This window comes from Tupaia chinensis, unplaced genomic scaffold (genome assembly GCF_000334495.1).
Source record: "Tupaia chinensis unplaced genomic scaffold, TupChi_1.0 Scaffold000294_1, whole genome shotgun sequence".
NCBI lineage: Eukaryota > Metazoa > Chordata > Mammalia > Scandentia > Tupaiidae > Tupaia > Tupaia belangeri.
The window spans coordinates 1,002,639-1,024,805 of NW_006159779.1; the positions used below are offsets into that span (position 1 = coordinate 1,002,639).

General features: G+C 51.2%; 1 protein-coding gene across 3 annotated transcripts in view; it reads left to right on the forward strand.

Annotated features, from left to right (window-relative positions):
- The window catches only part of EFCAB6 (EF-hand calcium binding domain 6), a 283,050-nt gene that overhangs the window by 246,840 nt on the left and 14,043 nt on the right, over window positions 1–22,167 (forward strand). For all 3 annotated transcript variants that reach the window (XM_006150669.3, XM_006150667.2, XM_006150668.3), the window contains one exon: window positions 13,495–13,722. In XM_006150669.3, the coding sequence (XP_006150731.1) occupies window positions 13,495–13,722 (228 nt within the window). The remainder of the gene's footprint in view (window positions 1–13,494; window positions 13,723–22,167) is intronic.

Sequence of the window (22,167 nt, forward strand, 5' to 3'; positions counted from 1 at the left end):
CCCTGGCATCCACGATTGCCCTCCGTGCCTCCCCCTTCCCCAAATGACCTGTCAGTGAACTTAATTAGTCTAAATAGATCCAATAGTTATCGCAGCTGACACATACCTATACATGAACTCAAGTCTGACTTTAGGCCTAAACCCCAGTTAAACTCAGCTTTTTCAAACAGAAGACACCGTCATGAATCCAGGCAGTGAGGTTTGGAATGAGCACACCCCAACTACATTCCTGGTGAAGTTGCTATTGTGCTCTGCACGAGTGGGTTTTCCAGAGCCCAAGCATCCTTGCTCCTGGATGGTGGGACCCTCACCTCTGTGCTCCAGCTCCCTGCAGCAGGGCCAGTGGGGACCGCAGCCATTTCCTGGGGATTCTGTGCGGGTCCTGTGTGGGTACAGTTCCTCCATACTCCACCTTCAACTGCCACTCCCTGCAGTGTCCCCACAGGCTTCCGCCAGCATGTGTTCCCTCTGAAATCTGGGTTGGATTCTTTCCAGATCCCTAGCCTCAGAATCACTGTCTCTGTGTTCAAAATAAACAGACCAGTCCGGGCAGGCTCCCCGTTCATTTGGATCAGTTAAGCACCAGAACTGAGCTGCTCCAGAGATTTTACTAAGGCATGTTCAGGAAGCCAGGACCCAACCCAAGAACGCGTTGTCCCAAATAAGGCTTGCAGAGAAAGCCCGCAGTGCAGACGCGTGGGTGTCTTCGTTACGCTCACACCTGTGAACCTGACCTGTCCTGGCTGTCACTGTTCTGGCTTCAGGTGTCCCGCTAGACTGGAGGGATCCCCATTCATCCAGTGTGAATGATACTGCGTGCCAGGCATTGGCCAGCCCTGGGCTCCAGCTCGTGGGAGGATAGGCAGGCTACTCCTAGTTCCCCTTGGGGGCTCGTGCTCCAGCAGAAATGCCGTGACCATTCATGAACAAACCACAATTTTCCATCTCTTGGCATGTGCTGAAACCTGCTTTGGAGAGGACGTGCCGAGAGAGTCAGAGGGAGATTACTTCTGCCGGTTACCATCACCCTCTTGTCACCCATAGTCAGATGCCATCATCAGAGTGAGGGCTGACAGCATCAGACGCATGCTGTGAGCCAGCCACTGTCCAAGTTTCAAGAGAAGGAAACGGGTTAGAGAGGTGAGGGCATCCATTCCCAGCCCCACAGCTAGCGATGCCGGAGCTGGGGTAGAGTGCTGGCCAGCCCCAGGGCCCATGCTCTCAATGTCCTACCCACGACAGCTGTCCTAGTGTCTGGCTCACAGGACTAAGCGCGTAAGTGCAGACCGAGCTTGGCGTGGAGGCAAAGCAGCGAACTCCGAACGTTCGCATTCCTTGCATTTTCACCCTGCCCCCCCTTTGGGGACGGCGTGTTTAATGTTGAGTAATGATGTGATTAAATGGTGGAGAATTTATTTGGGTGGAAGAATTTATTTTAATAGTTTCATAAATGACTTCACCCATGAGTTTATTGAATCATTAAAGGGTTGAAGGGGTGGCTTAAATGTTTCCCTTTCATTTCTCCACGTTTTATGGCAATTTCCTGCTACTGAAGGATTTGCAAATCGGTGTTTGCAAAGGTCGTGGCACAGAGCCTTGGTGAGTGACTGAGGTACACAGGGGAGCGGTGGCGAGGAGGAGGACCTCACCGCACAGTGGGGGAAGATGAGGAAAGACAGCTTTCTGATGAGCTTGCGTGGGTGGGGAGGCACAGAGCAGGCTGGAGGAAGCTCAGGCAGGCCCTGGGAGATGGGGCTTCCTTGGGGGAGTGCTGTGCAGAGCCCGAGAGGCTGGAGACAGCAGCACAGCTGGGCATGGCCAGAGCGTAGGGGTGTAGGGGCAGGGTGATGGGGTGAGGCCCAAGGCAGAGGGCCCTGTGAGGCTGAGGGCAAGGCTAGTAGGGGGCTGCTTCGGCCTCACTTGCCTCACTCAATGGGCATCGCAAACATCAGCGAATCCAGGACAGAGGTTTTGGACTCTGCCCATCTCTGCTCTTGCCCTCAGTCGACATTTCTGTCACCGCCTTCCTCATCTCTGCAGCTCCCATGTTCTCGGGCATGTGGGCACTGCCATAGTCACAAGCAAAAGACCATGGCTTTGGGGTCGACCATCTCATTTTTTTTTTTTTTTAAAGAGATTTTTGCTATAGGGCACATGTGCTTGCTGGAGAAACAGAAAGTGAAAAATCATCCCCCAGGGGATGGCCACGCCGTAATCCCTTCTCCTCTGTTGTCCTCTCGGGGTCTTGGGCATGCACGCACATGCACACCTGGTGTGAGTTTCAAGCCACCAGGTCTAGGACTTGAACCATGTGGGAGTCCAGCAACGTAACCATAATGCCACCTGCTGGTCCCGGGCTCAACCATCTTGAGCTCCGTTAACAGCTTGGAGAGCAGTAGCCTGGGACCCCAGGGTGTCCTGGCCTCCCAGAGCCAAACCCCATTTTCTTGGTCTATGAAACCAGGGAAGCCAGGGCTGCCTCACAGGTAGAGTGAGGGTTAGAGAAGACTGATCCCCCGACTTGGCGCGGGGGTAAAGGAGCGAGCGAAGGAAGGAGGGCTGCCCTCCTGCGGGGCACAGTTCTCGGAGCACTGGTTGAATTGGCATGACACTTGGCTTACGGCCTCTCCAAAGGAAGTTCTGGAATTCTCGGGTATGCCATTGTCCATTACCCAGAAGGAGTCCTTGCATGCGAGAGATGCCACGTCCTGGCCGCAGTCACGCCAGCACCCGGATTCTGATGTCACGGCCTCGCTTACGTTTACGCCCATTCAGCGATCACTTTGGGGCCTGCCCTCTTAGCGGTGGGGGTCTCTCTCAAGAGTGTGCACAGCCCTGGGGCTGCCAGGGTCACTGTCTCGCCCCACAGCAGAGGGCTGCGGATCAGCCCCCACACGGAGCTTCCACTTGATTTTCATCTGGATTTTTACATGTTTTATCTTTTTCTTTTTTTTGACAAGCAGTTTTGCTGCTGTTGTTATTTTTAGCATTCATTTATTCACTGTAAATACAAATGAAGATACGCTTCGGCCTCACTTGCCTCACTCAATGGGCATCGCAAACATCAGCGAATCCAGGACAGAGGGTTTGGACTCTGCCCATCTCTGCTCTTGCCCTCAGTCGACATTTCTGTCACCGCCTTCCTCATCTCTGCAGCTCCCATGTTCTCGGGCATGTGGGCACTGCCATAGTCACAAGCAAAAGACCATGGCTTTGGGGTCGACCATCTCATTTTTTTTTTTTTTTAAAGAGATTTTTGCTATAGGGCACATGTGCTTGCTGGAGAAACAGAAAGTGAAAAATCATCCCCCAGGGGATGGCCACGCCGTAATCCCTTCTCCTCTGTTGTCCTCTCGGGGTCTTGGGCATGCACGCACATGCACACCTGGTGTGAGTTTCAAGCCACCAGGTCTAGGACTTGAACCATGTGGGAGTCCAGCAACGTAACCATAATGCCACCTGCTGGTCCCGGGCTCAACCATCTTGAGCTCCGTTAACAGCTTGGAGAGCAGTAGCCTGGGACCCCAGGGTGTCCTGGCCTCCCAGAGCCAAACCCCATTTTCTTGGTCTATGAAACCAGGGAAGCCAGGGCTGCCTCACAGGTAGAGTGAGGGTTAGAGAAGACTGATCCCCCGACTTGGCGCGGGGGTAAAGGAGCGAGCGAAGGAAGGAGGGCTGCCCTCCTGCGGGGCACAGTTCTCGGAGCACTGGTTGAATTGGCATGACACTTGGCTTACGGCCTCTCCAAAGGAAGTTCTGGAATTCTCGGGTATGCCATTGTCCATTACCCAGAAGGAGTCCTTGCATGCGAGAGATGCCACGTCCTGGCCGCAGTCACGCCAGCACCCGGATTCTGATGTCACGGCCTCGCTTACGTTTACGCCCATTCAGCGATCACTTTGGGGCCTGCCCTCTTAGCGGTGGGGGTCTCTCTCAAGAGTGTGCACAGCCCTGGGGCTGCCAGGGTCACTGTCTCGCCCCACAGCAGAGGGCTGCGGATCAGCCCCCACACGGAGCTTCCACTTGATTTTCATCTGGATTTTTACATGTTTTATCTTTTTCTTTTTTTTGACAAGCAGTTTTGCTGCTGTTGTTATTTTTAGCATTCATTTATTCACTGTAAATACAAATGAAGATACAGTACAATTAATTTCTTTGCTAATCAAAATATTTGATCAAATGAAGCAATTTTTCAATTCTTAGAAGTAATTATACCATTCTTTAAAAGGAGGTGGAAGAATTCTTTGCTGAGTATTTCTAATTAGGAGTCTTTGCTACCTGCTGAGTTCTTATTCTGCATGAAGTTTCAGGATTTTTTTTTTTTCTCTCCTATAAGGGATCATGGGAAAACCTACATAATTGTCTCCCTGAGTCTTCAGAAAAAACCTTAGTATATGAAACATTCAGTCTGATGAGATAGTTGTAACGTTCATAATAATTAAGTTAACATACAGGTCAGTTTCTAATTTGGCAGCCGGAGTGGGCTTTGCCAAACTACCTTGTCTTCCTCTGTTGCTCTCAGGCAGGTAACTGGCATCATGGGCACCCACAGCATGCCACAGTCCCCTTGCGATGTGCCTGTTGTCAAGGAATGTTTATACTCAAAATTCTATTCATGCTAAAGGGCCTACTTCTTTTCTTTATATCCTAAGCTCATCCCCTTTTATTTCTTACTAACTAGAAATTCAAAACTGTATTAGTCAGCTATTGCTGTGTAACAAACAACTCCAGAATCTCAGAGGCCCAAAATCATAAGCATTTACTCAGCTTTCACAACTGTAGGGTGGCTGGGTTCGGGAGTGGGGTGATGGGAACACCTCTGTTCTACCTTCTTCCCATCCTTCACCTTGAACCAGTAGAACAGCCAACGCTATTTTCCTCAAGACAATCACATAAGTGCAAGGGGGTTTGCCCAGTTACACAAGTGCTTTTTAATTCTTTGTTCACATTATGCATACTAACATTCCATTGGCCAAAGCAAGACCTGTGGCTGAATCCAAAGCCAGGGTAGGGAAATTTTTTCAGCCTGTTTAGTGTAAGAACTGCAGTCCCATGACGAAGGGTGTGCATGGGGAGAGCTGAAGAAACGGGGCCTTGAGAGCAGACCACAGGGAACAAATACGTGTGCGTATCTGCATTCCCAACCGCCCTGGACTTTCTGACGGTTTGGCCCATGCCCACTCCATTGTGTTCTTTCTCCTTTGCTGTTTCAAACCCTTTTTAGGATATGATTTGGCAGAAAGTCCCGGGACGGGGACAGGCTGGGTGTAACTTACCAGCCAGTCTTGAGGGGACTCTTTTCTGGAGCCTGGTTTCCCCTCCTGCCCAGTGGAGTTGTTGAAGCAAGAGCACCACAAATTTGTACGTGTCAACTAATGAAAGCCGGGTTCGTTTAGTCTTTGGAGCAGGCCTGCCGCCATCTGGTCGGTTTGACTCCCTCCTCAGTGCCGGGACCTGCCCTTGGCTGGGTTGGGTAAGCAAGCTTCCTGAAGCAGAGACCGGTCAGCTCATCCTCACCACAGGTGCTGGGGAGACAGGGTCTTCCTGAAGGGCATGGGCGTGGGGGGCTCCCCGCAGATGTTCCCTCTGCAGGGCATGGTGAGCCCCATTTTACAGAGACCCTAAGCTCAGAGAAGCAGATGATGCGCTTGAGCAGCCAGGCCCAGAGCCGGTGGCTACAGAACGGCCCCCTTGCCGCTGAGCTCCCACGGCGTGGCAGAGTCTCAGACCCAGCTCCTGCCTTAGAACTCACCAACTCCTTGGTAGGGTTTGAGCAGCAGGCTGTACTGGAGCCGGATGCTGCTGTCCTCTGATTACCTAGGATGGAAACAGTGCTAGCCAGGGAGCAGGACTCAAACCCAGGTCTGCCTTGCCCCCGACTCAGGCCAAAATATCCACAGTAACCAGCAGCAGCAGCAAGAGCAGCAGCCGTGTTCGCAGGTCTCAGCCGAGCGTTCTGCAGGTGCCACGCCGGTGAAAGCCCAGCCTGCCCCGACAGGCCCTGCTTCCATCCCCACATTATCCCTGGCAGTGTGGCAGGTTTGAGCGTGTATCTTGTCCAGCCTCATAAGACAGGGGCAGAGGGGAGCCCGGGGTTGATAGTGAGCTGCCCTCTCTCTAGGCCCAAGCCCTGCTCTGGACCAGTGTGGCCCACAGCTGTAGGCCCAGTGGGTGTCTGCTGTGGGTGGGTGGAGCCTGGGTTACAGGTGCTGCCCCTGGGCCGGTCAGGCCAGCAGTCGCCTCCTCAGTGCTCCAGCACAGGACACTGAGTGACAGGGCAGAGCCCTGGACACAGCCTGGGAGGTCCAGCCCAGGCCCGCCTGCTGGAGGGCTCCTCCCGTTTTAGCAGCGGGCAGCTGTGCTGTTCTGCTAGAAGTGGATCGAGGACAATGGCAGAGACACCAGGCTGCAGCAGGCAGAGGGACTGGGGTTGAGTGGAACTGAGGGGCCGGGTTGGCGTCTGCAGGTGCCCCCACTCGCCTCCCTCGTGCCCCCGCCCAGGACCTGCATTTCAGGCCAAGAAGCCATCCGTAAAGGGGGTGCTCTCAGTAGGCGCCTTGACGCTAGTGGGCTTCCTTCATTGGGGCGCTATTTTTTCCCCATATTTTACCAGCAATGTGGTGTAGCCACAAAGGGAGCCACAGAGTCCCCTTTTTGGTGGTGGTGACCTGTGTTTAACTGCTGGAACTGTCTGGAATTCAGCTATCTGCTAGAACAAGGTCCTGGGGTACCCATGAACACGAGAGTCCCTTCAAGGTGTGTAAGCCGTTCTCTAATCAGTGTCACCGAGGACACGTAAGCCCCCACCGCTTTGCCCGTTTTGTATTTTAAGAGGCACTGAAAGCAGCGGGGCGAGCTTCTCTCTGTCAGATGAGAGGGCGTTGGGGGGATGCGAGGTGCTCAGGCCCAGGGGCAGACCACGGCAGGGACAAAGGTCGCCCTGCCACCTTCTTGTCCCTTCCCCATGGTTCTTCTCTTCCTATCACAGCTGCGACTCCCACCCTGAGGGTGCCTTTTATGTAAAGCGTAGTTAATACTAGGAAATGTCATTTGCATCTAAAGATGGTGGTGTCTTTTCTGATTAGGGGAAACATTTCTTCTAGTTATAGAAAAAGCATTATTTTTCCCCATTCAGATGTAACGATCACGTGGGAAGTGCCAGGGACACAAAAGCGCCAGACCCAGAGCCATCTGTTCCTCCCTGGCTCCAGTCACTCGGAGCGAGGCTGGCGGTGGCTGAGTGGCTTTGCTGAACGGCGAATGGGAACCAGAGTGTGGGCGCCTCGCAGACCCTGAGCCAGGATGCCCGGCTGGCCGCCCTGGTGGCAGCCCTAGTGGCAGCCCTGGTGGCAGCCCTGGTGGCTTCCCTGGGCGGTGTGAGAGGGCAGGGTCTGGAGACCTTGGGTCAGTGGTGTGCCCTGGTGCACTGAGATGACCGTGCTGGCTGGGGTTTTCAGGCTTCTCTATTTTTCTTGGTGCTTTTCTTGTAGTTGCTAAGTTTTCCGTCGTGCGCGTGCTGTCATTATTTTTGCAGACAAGAAAAGGCTAACTCCAACTGGCGGCAACCGCCTCCGTGCAAGGGAGACCTGAAGTCCCGCTGCTCTTCCCTGCTCTGCTTCTCCCCGACAGCCCGGGCTCCCTTGGCCTCTCCTTGTCTTCCCACCCTGTGGGGTGGGGAGGTGCCGCCCTGGCCTGGACTCTGGCTGCAGCCTGCGGTCTAGGCTACTGGGGCAGCGTTCACGGCAGGCACGTGTGTGTGTGCGCACACGTGCACGTGTGCACATGTGTGACCATTTGGCAGCATTCTGTGACCCTTTCCCACTTCTTAGTTTATCACAAGCACCTTCCCATTTATTGTTATTCATTGAAACATTCCGAATAGCTGAATTGTAATTGATCTTGTAGAAACACCACTTAAAATTGAACCAACCCCTAACGTCAAGCCTTCAGATTGGTGCCAACTTATTTTTGTTGGCCTTGTTAATTTCATAAACCATCCTGCAAGATGGTAATTCCATGAGTTTTCCCTGTTTGTTTCCTGAGAACCCTGACAGAGGAGATTCTAGGTCAAAGAAGAGGAACTTTCTGTGGCTCCAGAAACCATATTCCACCTCCCCAGTACTGATGCTAGCAACCAAAACAGTTGCCAGTTTGTTAGGGAAAACAGTGGAAACTGTCCTAATTTCCATTTTTTCGCATCGTGTTGGGGTCAGAGGTTTGATTGTTTTGTCTTGTTTTTGTCATGGGGCTCATGCACTCACCAGGGGCCGGGGGAGAGGGGGAAATCATCCCCGGACGGGGGATGGCCATGCCACAATCCCTTCTCCCCCATTCTCCTCTAGGATACGAGGCACGCACTCACAGGTGCCCAGCATGATTTTCAAGCCTCCAGGCCCAGGACTAAAATGGGTCGTCCGTGTAGGAGTCCAGTGCCTTCACCACCATGCCACCTGCTGGCCCAGGATTAGAGCTTTTTAACCCTAGACCAGGGCCACTGGCCAAAGCAGAGCGCAAGACCCTAGCACCCTGCTCATCCTGTGCGTTGCGGCATTGCTGTGTGGACATGCAGTTTGTTCGTTCCTTCTCTGAGCAAATACCGAGGGCCCACTGTGCCCCTGCTTCTGAGTTCTTCCAAGTCCTTGGGGATTCGATGGTGAGCAGGAGACCAAAGTTCTTGCCTTTGCAAAGTTTATTTTCTCTTAGAACAGGAAAGACTAGAAGCAAAAATATGGTGGATGAGAGCAACAGAGCGACAAAAAATAAGCAGGAGAAGGAGACAGAGGATGGAGGCGTGGGGCTCTGAAATACTATGCAAACCCTGGAAGAGGGTCTGTGGTTTGAGTGTGTCCCCCAATTCACCTGCTGAAATTTGGTTCCTATTGTGATGAGTTTAAGAGGTTGGAGACTTAATCTGATTATGATATTAAAAGGTGGGCCCGTAGGGAAGTGGTAAGTGTCAGGGTGGGGCCCCCATCAAATACTCACGGGTTTACAAGAGAGATGCACAGACATGCATGCTTGCTCTGTCTCACCACGTATTGCCCCGTGCCACCCCAGGACTCTGCAGAGAGCCTCACCAGCAAGACGGGCCCCACCACATGCAGACCCTGGACCTTAGACCTTCAACACCATGAGGGAAATAAACCTCTATTCTTTGTAAATTACCCAGATACAGGCATTCCATTACCCAGATACAGACATTCCTGTTTCTAGCAACAGAACAGACCCGAACAGGAGTAAGTGCAAAGGCCCCGTGGTGGGTCTGTGCTTGCGCTGTGAGAGGCAAAGGGAGGGGCTTTGTGGCTCTGAGCAAAGTGAGCAGGAAAGTGAGGTCAGTGTTGGACGGCAGGTGGGAGGGCCACTGGGACGCTCTGCCCATTGCTCTGACACGTGAAGCCTGGAGCGTTCTGCCTTGTTCTGGTTTGCACTTTTAGAAACGTTCATCCTTAGAAGAAGTGACTAAGGGTGGAAGTGGGAGATTGTCACAGTGCTCTGTGCAAAAGGTGGTGATGGCTTGGTCAGGAGGTGAGGATGGAGTGGCCAGCTTCTAGATCTGTATTGAAAGCAGAGCCATTGGGATGTATGGATGGTCTGGGTGTGGGTGACAGAGAGGGAAGTCATAGATGACCCCAGATAGACTAGAAGGACAGTCCCCACTAGCTTTGATGGAGATGGCCAGAGGACTGTGTTTTGAAAGTTGGTAAGTCAGGAGTGAAGAAGGAATTTTCCTTTACAAAACTAGAATGTGCTACTTTGCTGCCCAAGGTTGTCTGTAAGTTAGCCTTACTATTCTCTAGCTGTTGGAGGATGCTGTAACAAATAGGCCTTATGATGCAATGGCTCAGCCACAGCAGAGAGGTATTTCTCACTTTTAACAGAGGAATTATTTACTGACTGGCTTGGGTGTTTCTGCACGTGGGAATACTACACGGATTACATCAGCTCTATAGCAAGTTTTAGTATCTGGTAGGTCAAAAACCTCATTGCTAATCTTTTTCAAAAATATCATGGCTGGGAACCAGCAGTTAGCATAATGGCTATGTCACTGGATTCCCACGTAGTCGACCGTGGGAGAGGTTTTTGCTATAGGGCGCGTGCGCTCGCCAGACAGACAGAGAGAGACATAGAGACAGAAAGTGAGAAATCACTCCCCAGGGGGGATGGTCACGCCACAATCCCTTCTCCTCCATTCTCCTCCCGGGATCTTGGGCACACATGCACACGCGCCCGGCGTGAGTTTTAAGCCACCGGGTCCAGGACGCGAACCGCGGTCGACTATGTGGGAGTCCAGCGACATAGCCATTACACTAACTGCTGGTTCCCTATTTTCGTATTTTTAATTTGAATCCTACCACTTTACTGAATTGTCTTATTGAGATTTTCTACTTATATAATCATACCCATAAATACTGATATTGGTTTCAACACTTATACGTCTATTTCATTTTCTTGCGTTATTGCAAAAACTGGAGCCTCTAAAGGTGTGAGTAACAGAAACGGCCTTGGGCATCTGCTTTTGCTCCTGACGTTAATGCCTTCATAATGCACCCACCCACAATGATGTTCGTGGGTACAATCTGACTAATTCTAGTGTTCAGAATATGCATTTTATTTCTGTATGGCTTATCTATTCTTTTCTGTTCTATCCTATTTTATCAGGAATGACTGAGTTTTGTCAGGTGCCTATTTGCATCTGTTAATACGTAGCTTTGCTAATGTAAGGAATTCAAAGATTTGCTAACTTTCAAAATAGTCTTACACTTGGGATAAATGCTAGTTGATCCTGGTGCATCAGTTTTAAATATGGTGCTGAATATTCCTGATGTTTTTACATTTTTCCAGTAAGGGCTATAAATTAGATTGCTTCATATTTTCTATTTAATGCATTCTTTTTATTATATTTTGGTATTAAGGTAATATACACTGTAGTTGGAATACTATATCTTTCTATCTCTTTCTGTGTTCCGAAGTAATTTGGCTAATGCAAAAATTGCCTGTTCCTTGAGGGTTCAATACAGCTCACCTGTGAAATTTTCTTGGCTTACTTGACACTGTTTTTAATGATAGATGGTAGATCTTTGAATGGCTTTTTCCATTTCTTTTGTGGCTATCTGTCTATTTAGGCTTGCCTAACGCTTCAGTTCAATTAAGTAGTCTATTTTTGCTAGAAACTATTCGAGTTTAAAATGTATGGGGGACCAGCAGATAGCATAATGGTTATGTTGCTAGACTCCCACATAGTCAAACATGGTTGGAGTCCTAGACCTGGTGGCTTAATAATACTCATGCCAGGCCTGTATGTTTGCGTGCTCAAAATCCCGAGAGAAGAATGGGGAAGAAGGGCTTGTGGCGTGGCATTCCCCCAGGGGGGCGACTTCTCATTTTCTGTCTCTCTGTGTCTCTTTGTCACTCTGGTGAGCACACGTGCCCTATAGCAAAAATCTCTCTAAAACAAACAAACAAGCAAAACATATTAACCTAAGATTTTGTATAATACTTTGCTAGAATTCACCAGATATAGAATAATATTTCCAGTTTGGCGTTTTGACATTTTCAAAGAGCATTCCCATACGTTGTCTGAGGGAAGCGCCTCTTCCTCCTGGACAGATGAGGAAGCCGAGGGGGAAGTGGGCGGGGGGCTTGCTGCTGGGCCACAGCCAGGTGGAGGCAGTTTGGACTCGGACCTGGGACTCACATCTCCCCAGTTGGGCTCAAACACCCATGTTCTCAGCAGTGATGCTCGCTGCAGCCTCCGCAGGCCCCAAAGGTATGCCGAGTGCGAGGGGTGATGGGTGGTCCCTCTGCTCTCTCCATATGGACAGTCCTTGGGAGAGGAAGGGAAAGGTGTGTGTTCGCAGCTCTGGGAAGTGCATTGACTGAATTCTAAGAGCGTGTAAGATGAACCACGGATACCACTTGTATTTTCTGAAATGAGAGCAGAAAGGAGTTCATTTACTCTGCAAATGGCTCCAAAAGGACGTGTTTAAAAGCCTCCGTTAACCTTTGGGTAGCCTGGGACATGGCGGCTTTACGTTGCGTGTGTGTGTGTTCTTGTTTCTGAGGGTGTTCCCAGCAGCCTCCTGTGTGTGATACGATTTCATAAAGTATAAAAGACTTTATGCATTATGCAGACAGCTCTGCCCTAACACACAGGCATGGCGGTGGAACTGCTTAAAGCAGAACATGACCGAATTCTAACCCCAGCTTGCGAAAATCTGGTAACGGCCTTAGCACAGCACAGACGTGTAGGAGCTGTTCTCCAAGTTGCAGTCACAAGGGTTTTGATGTGGGGAAACCCAGCATAGCTCAGGTTAAGGTGGGGAAACTCGGCATAGCTCAGGTTACAGCCCAGTACAGGGAGGACCCTGGATCCCCACGGAGCCTGTCACCCCTCCCATCCCAGAGCCACACTTCCTCCTCGCACTTTCGGAGCCGATCTGTTGATACAGCAGCCACAGGCTGGCTTTGAGAGCCTTTTCTAACTGCAGCATGGCTGCATGACCGGGCTGCCTCCCTGATCCTGCCCACTCCCCTGTCTCCTGGCCCTTGTAGGAGGCTCAGAACTCAGCCTCCCGCACTGGCCCCATCCAAGCCTGACTTCAGCTTGGTATCCAGTCCCTCCAGCACCTCCTCCCGACTGGCCCCGGGTAAACCAGAAGCCTGGCCACTTCTGTCTTCTGCTGATGTTCACGAGTAGCTTTCCCTTGCTTGCTGTCCCTGCCGCCCCCTCTGTCCACCACCGTGCCTCCACGGGTGCTGCCCCCAGCTCCTCGCCGCAAGCCCTCTTCCCAGTGCGTGAGGTGCACATCCTCCTCTGGTCTCCCCAGCACTGTGGACAGTCAAGGACTGCCCCCCCAACATCCAGGCAGCCATGCCCAGAGTGCACTGACCCAGCCCAGGGTGCCTGGGGCCTGCTGCCATCCGGGGGCTGCTCCCAGCAGATTCACCACACTCCCCAGAATGGGCTCTCTGAGTGACTTGAAAGGGTCCGGACTCCAGGAACGCGCAGCCAGCTGCAGCAGAGTGCCTGGCCGTCATCCAAGACCACCTCTATAGTCCTCGCCGCTGGGAGTCAGGCAGCAACCTGGCGGGCGGCGACCAGGACCTCTGTCGTTTCCGCAGCCATTCAGGGCAGGCATTGCTGCGTTTGTTAACGAGCCATGGGGCAGGCTGAATGAGCGGGTGGACTGGAGTACCAGGCCTGCCCCCGGCCGCTCAGCCACCCCTACCCGGGGCATTGCCCTGCCCCAGTGGGACTGACTCGCTTTGCTCCTTCCCAGGAGGGGCCTCAGCTTCTGCCCGCTAAGCTCAGCCTGCAGCCACGCTGCCTTGGTGCTGCGTCTGGGTCACCTCTGCTCCCTGGCTCACCTCCCCCTAAGCTGGGCCCCCCCCCCCCGGCGGTGGCCCCGCCCCCCCCCCCCGAGTGATGGCCCAAAGCCAAGCGATGATTTCTTATTTATCATGTGGACCAATTTCCTGTTCTGTTCGGTTCAGACGGCTGACGAGTGGGCTGAGAAAATGCCCAAGGGCCCGCCGCCCAGATTGTCCAAGGAGATTGCAGACAAAGACATCCTGGCACGTCTCCACAGAGCGGTGGCTTCCCACTACCAGGCCATCGCCCAGGAGTTCGAGAACTTTGACACCATGAAGACAAACACCGTCTCCAGGGACGAGTTCAGGGCCATCTGCACACGCTACGTCCAAATCCTGACGGATGAGCAGGTAAGACCGCGCCTCGCCATCCCCAGCCCCTCCCTCCTCAAACCTCCTCTGAGCAGCCTCGCTCGCGTGCCAGGCCGGCCCACCCAGAACTTGGCATGAAGACTGCCCCAAGTTTTATTTTATTTGTTCTGCTTTTGAATCTTACCTGTCGAGGGGCCAGCAGATGGATAGCTGTTGTCACTGACTCCCATATGGCCAGCTGAGGTTCGAGTCCTGGGCCCAGTGGCTTCAAAATCACACCAGGTATGTGTGTGTGTGCCCAAGGTCCTAAGAGGAGAGTGAAGGAGGAGAGACTGTGGTGTGGCTATGCCCCCACTTTCCCTCTCACTGTCTCTGTCTCTCTTTCTCTCTCTGATGAACGCACGCACCCTAAGGCAGAAAAAAAAAAGCCTCTTTTAAAAAAATACTTACCTGTTGAGCTTTCTGTTTATGAAGAGCTTTGAACTGCGCCATTCCAACCAGGGTGCAAATATGTTGCTTTTACTTCTAAAATCAGATTAGACTCAGCTCCAGCCACCCCTCTCCTTCTCCCTTCGCTGGATCATCCCAGGTCTGTGTGACCCACAGAGCTGCCGGTCACCCCCACACCTGGCAGGGGAATGTGGGCCCTGAGAGTTGCCAGTGCTCCCCCTGCCACCCCTACTGCCCTCCCCCTGCCGCTCCTTATAGTCGCTACTGCTGCTTTTAGGGGACCGCTGCTCCAAGCATGTGGGGTTTGGCCACCACCAGCAGCTGTACTCAGGCCACCTGTCCAAGGTCCTTCTCCCCACTTCAGAACCCCGGAAAGGGTTACCCCAGTCTCCTTCTCATGGACTAAATGGGGCTCTTTCCCGGTTCACAGGCTATGGCTATGACCCTTGTGTCTGTTGTCCCAGACCCCGGGCCTTTCATGGCTTTCTAAGGTTAGGAGCACTTCTAGCAGGTGGCATGGTGGTGAAGGTGCTGGACTCCCACATGGCCGATCACAGTTTGAGTCCCAGACCTGGAGGCTTGAAAATCACTCCAGGCGTGTGTGCATGTGTGCCCCAAATCCCAGGAAGAGAATGGAGAAGGGATGGCAGCACGGCCATCCCCCTTGGAGGGTGATTTCTCACTTTCCTTCTCACTGTCTCTTTCTGTCTCTCTCCAGTGAGCACACACACCCTATAACAAAAACCAGGGTGACTGGTGAGTGGACAGCGTCCCACTATAAGGTACCCATGCTCCCCAGCCCCACATTCCTCCATAGCCCAGTGAGCCAACAGGTGATGCCACGCACCCCTGACCCAGCCATGAGAGTAGGTCCCCCCATCCCAGATGCACCACCCGCCCTCCCACTCTCAGGCCAGCTGGCGCCCTTACTAGGAGCAGCTCAGAGGGAGAGTAGGTCCCAGAGCTTCCACAGCTGCCCCGCCCCACCGCTCCCAGGCCCGCCCAGAGGGCTCCCTGCAGACCCCGGGTGGAGACGTCACTCTTGGCTCTCTGAAGTTGGCCATTCCAACCTCTAGTCTCATTTGTCAGCTCTGCAGGGTGAGGGCTTCAGAGCATCCCACACCCTCCCCTACTCAGGCCGCTGAACGCACCGTCCTCAGGGATGTGCTCCATAACCAACGACGGGGAATGTGAGGGGCAGGGTTAGCTTTCCTAAAATGTCACCTTCTCTTAGGCATTTTGGCATGATCGTTTTTACTAAGCCAAATAAGGCGCCATTTCCAAACAATTCTGTCCTAGATCATCAAAACTGAGCAAGACCTGTATCTGCAAATATTTGTCTCCCTTAGTGAGAATACGCCTTGGAGGTGGCTACAGTTGCATGTATTATTCTGTGGGGCCGGCTAGCAAAGGTTTTACTCAGAGTTTTCAATTCTCCAAAGAGTACAAGTCTGCTCTATTTATAGGTAGCATATAGCTGGCATATCTGGCATCCATAACAGAATTCGATTTTAATTGTCCACCAAGAAAACTTCACACCCTCAGCACATCAGGCTGCCCCTCCCCGACAAAATCAAGACTTCTTTTGAAATGCTGCTTTCTAAAAATAAGCCGACACGGCTCAGACACAGGCTGCCTCACCGAGAGCGTCCGGCGCCAGCAGGAGCCCGCTGTGGTCTAGGCTGGCCGGCCAGTAGCAGAACCTGCGCTGAACTCGGGGCGGGGGGCCCTCTGGTATGGACTGTGAGCAGCCAAAGTCCGAGTCACAGGCTTTCTCCTCACCGGAGGTGCTTTGAGTCGAAGTCCCTGTGTCCGATAAAGTACCACACTGAGGTGACTTAGGCCCTCTTGCCACTGTTCAACAGAGTTCACCAGAGATGTTAGGGCGGTCCCAGCCAGAATAAATAGCATGTTCACTACAGAGTCAGGACTCGCTTATCGATGATATAAAATCTTACCTCATATAGAAACGATCATAGACGGTGGTCATGGCTCTGAGGGCCGCTTCCTCGGCTTGCAGAGCTCAGAACGTGGGGAAGGGCCACATCTTTGAAACCTTTTGTACGATTCACCTTTCAGACAAGGAGAACCCCCTTCAGAGCATCTGAACGAGTGGGCAGCTGGTGGGTCTTCGTGGCTCTGTGCAAAGCGAGCTACCAACGGCTGTGGGAGCAGGGTCTGTGTGGGTATCGCTGGAACAGCAGGCCGCTGTGAGAGCCTTCCCTTGCCAGGCAGTTTAGATCGGTAAAAGGTTACAAGTTGCTTGCAAGGGATCATCATGCAGTTATAGATATAATGTGCAGATACACACACACACACACACACACACACACACAATTGTGCAATTATAATAGAGAAAGGAGCTGCTAAACACTCTGGATGTTTTAGATGAGGTGTTTCTTAGACACCCCTAGGAAGCGAGAAGGATGCCTACAGAGAACAGGCAAGGCTTTCATCCCGCCTCTGCACTTGTCTAGCTGGGTGACTATAGACAAGTTACTTGGTCTCTCTGAGCTTGTGACCTGCCATATGTAGAGATGTACAGTCTTTTTTTTTTTGGAGAGGTTTTTGCTATAGGGTGCGTGCGCTCGCCAGACAGACAGAGAGAGACAGAGAGACAGAAAGCGAGAAATCACCCCCCAGGGGGGATGGCCACGCCGCAATCCCTTCTCCTCCATTCTCCTCTCGGGATCTTGGGCACGCACACACATGCGCCCGGCGTGAGTTTTAAGCCACCGGGTCAGGGACGCGAACCGCGGTCGACTCCGTGGGAGTCCAGCAACATAGCCATTACGCTAACTGCTGGTTCCCGTGATGTACAGTCTTGCTCCCAGGCTCCAGTGCCTCCCCTTCGAGCAGGCTGAAGTACAGCCTTCCAGCGTCTGCCTGCTGCTGCCTCAGCCCCTTCCAAAGCCCTCTCTTCCTCCTAGACATTGTGCAGAGCTCAGCCTTTCCTGACCCGCCTTTACCTGGTGTCACCAGCCATGCCCACTTTCCCTCTCATTCCATTACTCTTACCCCCCACTCCTAGTCCCCACCTATGCTCTGCTTCACCTGGCTGAGCTACCAGGACACTCCTGCCTGTCCTTGTGCATAGCTATGGCCCTGACCAGCAGTGTGTACCCAAAGGCAGTGTGCCTGCATGTATGGGGGACCATAGGGCAACAGGCGTGATGCTGGGCCCCGGGGAAACCAGGTAAGCTTTTATGTCTTCCGGTCATTCACTCTCTTACCATAGAGGGCAGACAGTATGTGTTAAGTGGAGACATACAATGTCTCTCTTTCATAGCCCAACTCACTTCACTCAACAATAAATCTTACGTATTCATCAAATACCAGGGTCTTTTTTTTTTTTTATAGCTGAATAGTATTCAATCCGTTCATCTGTTCCTGGATGTTTGAGTTGGTTCCATGTCAGCAATCACGAATAATGCCGCAGAAATACAAATGTGCAAGCACTTTTCTGACCGAGTATTCTTCTGTCCTTTGGGTAGAGACGCAGGAGTAGAATTGCTGGATCATATGGTAGTGTATTTGTAGGTCTTCGAGGAACCTCTACATGTTCTCCACAGTGGCTGGACCAATTTACATTCCCACCAACAGTGTAGAAAAGTTCTATTTGGGGATGTTTTTAGAGGTTTTAATTGACAATAACTTCCTTTCAGTTTTTAATTTTTTTTTTTTTTTTTTGTCTATCATTTTCTGGCTTCCACTGATGTTGCTTTTAAGATCATGTTTTATTTTTGTGTTCTGCAAGACACATCCACAGAATCAGGAACTCTGTGGGTGGGACCTAGCCCACTATATGTTAACAAGCTCTCCAGGTGATTGATTCTGATGTGGTAACATTTGAGAGCCACTACTCTGTCTTCAAGATTATCAATTCTCTCATCAACAGTATCTAATCTGAGTTTAATCTATACATTAAATTCTTTTCAATAATTCTATTTGCCTGTCCATTTCAAATATGGCTTGTTGAATTATGATAATATCTTGCTCCTTGCTATAGGATACAGGCACTTACCAAGACATACAGAGAGAGAAAGAAAGGGTAAGTGAGAAATCGCCCCCTTAGGGGGAATGGTCATGCCACAATCCCTTCTCCAGTCTCCTCTTGAGATTTTGGGCATGCATGCACACATACCCAATATGATTTTCAAGTTGTCAGGGAATCAGCCAATTAGGATCCAACACCTTATCCTCCACACTATCTGCTGGCCCATAGTTTAGCCATATTATACATTGTTTTTCTTTTAAATTCATTTTAATAAATGTTTACTTCCTTAACTATTTTTCAAATGATAATGTATGTTCTCTAACTCATCATTCTTTTTTAAAAAATGATTTATTTAATTTTATTTATTACTTCAAAATTTGCTATAGGGCACCTGTGTTCACCAGAGACAGGGAGAGAGAGAGGGATAAAGAGGGGAAAGTGAGAAAGCAAGCTGCCAGGTCCAGGACTCAAACTGTGGCTGGCCATATGGAAACCCAGCACATTAACCACCATGCCACCTGCTGGTCCCTCTAACTTATAATTCTAATATCCAACATCTAACTTGTTTTGCCAACTCATGTTCATGGTGACCCTCTTCGTATGTCCCGGGATTTTTATTTCAGTAAGCACTTATATTTGTTTGAATTTAACCTGGGGGAACTCTGTGGGGAAGAATAGTTTTCACTACAGATGATCTGAGTTTGTCTCTTCAAGGTACAAGGATGCTGGCCTGACTCTAGTTTAGTCCTTCTGCCTTGGGATTCTCTGGTGGAGAAGCTAAAGTGGATTCTAACCCCCGTAGACTCCAGGCCATCAGCAAGGCCTGCACCCCACCTGGAGCACAGACAGACACAGGCAGGCTTTCCCTTCAGAGCAGCTGGCTCTCTGCATTCGGCTCTGCAGGGGCCCCAGCTCTCATCTCCCATCCCTCGAGGACCTTTTATCCCAAAGCTTCAGGCTCCTGGAATTGGCTTTTGTCACTGTGTTTTCAGGTTTCTGTTCATCTTGGGGTTAGTAGCTGTCCTGGCCATAATGATTTCCTGTACATCCTTGTGAGTTCTACATACGTTTGAAAGGATTTAGCCCTTGGGCCAGCAGGTGGCATGGTGGTTAAGGCACTGGGCTCCCACATTATGGACTACAGTTCAAGTCCTGGACCTGGTGACTTAAAAATCATGCCCTGTGCTGTTTGTGCATGCCCAAGATCCCAAGAGGAGAGTGTAGGAGAAGGGAATGCAGTGTGGCCATCCCCCCAGGGGGTGATTTCTCATTTTCCCTCTCTCCTTGCTCTCTGTCTCTCTCCAGCTGGTGCACAAACTCTATGGCAAAATCCTCAGAATAGAACAAGAATTTATTCCTCACCTGGGTGTTTTGTGAAGCAAGCCTTGGGATGTCTGGATTGTTGTGTTACTTGAGATCTCTTTGAACCATAAAGTGTTTAGAGTGAGGCTTTTGTTTTCTAGACATAGGCTCTTTTATCACCAGTGTCTATCTGTATCGTACTGTGGCCAGAAAACAGATGAGAATATCTTTTTCTGATTTATTTGGAGACTCCCTTTGTTATCTTATATAATGTACACGGTTCTTAGTCACAGGCTGCAGGATCCACTCAGGCTAGTCCAAGCAGAAGGGGGCTTTTTCAAAGGGTACTAGGATCTGCCAGAAGCTCTGCAGGGGCTGGGGAGGTGGGGAATGTCCCCACAATCTGAGCCTCGGTAGCTAGGAGAGACCCAGCCCTACCACATGACACTTCCAGAAGCAGCTGTCTCACTGGGAAGCCCAGCAGCTGTGTCCCCAAGCTCACAGGAGAGCCTGGCGCCCGTAGGTGGCTGCTCGTCCCTGCTCGTCTTCCTTCCATGGCTCTGGCCGTTGCCTCTCCACAGGGAACATGGGCACTGTGGCCTGTAGCTGCTGGCCTGGTAGTTCAGGATGGCCAGTCTGGAGACAGCAGGAGAGGGTGGCCTCAGGGAGAAGTGCAGACCTTTCTCCTGTGGCTGTGGGAGGGTGGACACAGTTCATTTGCTGTGATGTGTTATCTCCTCTGTGAGACACAGGGTAAGATTACCTGCCGAAGGAAGGGGGCCATGCTGATATGTAAGAGGAGGAATGGCACAGAGTAGTCACCAGAGACTAGCCACAGGCACCCTTCGGTATGGCAGGAGGTGTGTCTGAAGCTATGATAGGAGCTCCGCCAGGGAGGCCTGGTGGGAGAGGGCAGTGTGGTAGTGAGGAAGGGGTTGTGTGGCAGTTCAGCTGTGTCAAGGAGGGATGCAAGGACCTAGGTGGCCGATGGACAGGGTTAGAGGTGGGGCTAGTGCATGGATGATCAAGGAGACAGGGGGACCCAGAGCTGAGGTGAGGGAGAGGAGACCAGATGTCCAGGGTGCCACCGACAGTGGAGACGTGGCGACGTCAGCATAACTGGAAGTGGCTGAGGCAGGGCCATGGAATTGAGGACCAGGGTGGTTTTTTGGTTTTGTTTTTGTTTGGGGGGAGGTCAGCTATGCATCCACAGGAATGTGACATTACCAAGACTGATAATAGAGCCTGATGAGGAAGGACATGGAAGCCCGCACAGCAGTGTCGGAACTGCGATGCAGGAGCAGGAGGCAGAGGGACGGAGCAGCTGCCCTGCCATAGGCGAGCCAGCGTCAGAGAAGAGCTTGAGTGTGTCAGTTTGCTGAGGGCGGAGAGAGTTCCTCAGGGCACCCAGGGACCAGAGGAGGGGAGATGAACTGTCTATAGATGGATGACTGTGTGCACCTCTAAAATTTCCATTACTAGGAGACATATCCAGTTAAAACTTCCATTGCTGAGGCTAGCAAGCGGCATGGTAGTTAAGGTGCCAGATTCACACATGGTTGACTGTGGTTTGAATCCTAGACCTGGCTTGCTTTCTTCCTTTCTCTTTCCATTTCTCGTCTTCCTTTTTTGTCCCTTTCTCGTCTTCTTTTTTGTCTCTCTCTCTCTCTGTCTCTCTCTGGTGAGTGCACTTTTCCTATAGCAAATTTAAAAATAACAATAATGATAATAAATAAAACTAAATAAATAGTTCATTTAGAAAAACTTCCATTGCTCTAAAAAAAAAAAACGAGGAGACTGGGTATTGGTGGACAACTGGTGATCTCTGCCACATTTTTGTAACTCAATATGCCGTTTAGATTTACAGCATGTTTCCCTGCTTTATTTGCCCACAATCACATCTTGTATTCTACTCCTACCTTCTGGCTCCCTTTTCTTTTTTGCTAAAGTACATCTTTAAACTACATCTTTTGCTCTTTCAGGGAAGAGTAAACCTAAGAATTTCTGTTTTGCTCCCGTTTGTAACTGATAGTTAGTTTGGCTGGGGATAGAATTCTCAGTCCACAGTGTTCTCCCCCAGAGTCTTTGGAGAGATTTCTCAGCTGTATCCTGGCATCTCCCCATGTTGATATATACCCACTGATTTTCTCATACTTCCCATAGGTGACAGATCCCAAAGAGGAAGAGAAGGGCTGAACTACTTACACCAGTTTCTTTTACCGAGTCCTTCCAGTGAGATATGTCACGAGGCAGGAGTAAGGGGTGGAGAGAAGCAGAAGTATTGTTGTACAGTTTCCCCCCACCCCCACTTTGGAGCCTCTTCTTCACGCTGCCCTCACTGTCACATGGTCCTACAGTTACCTCGCCTGTCCAAAACCCCTCCAGCCGTGGTCTTGGGGCCTTGTCCTTGGTGACTGAGGAAGTTCTGTGCCCATCTGCAGCACAGGCCAGTTCTAGCTGTCTTACGGGAACCTCAGAGGTTGGAGGCTTGGTTCTTCACCTCACGTCGATGCTTCTTGTGTCTGCGCCTGGCCAACACCTGGCTCCTGGGGGCCGCGTGTCACCTGCAGCCTCTGATAACACAGGTTTCTTCGCATTTCTGTTCCACCCCAGTTCCTCCGCTTTGTTGGAACAAGACAATGCATTTCTAAACATAGTTTCCACCTCTTTGTTGAAATTCCATCTGTTTATGCGTGGCGTATACCTTTCCCACTAGATCTATGAACGCACTTGCC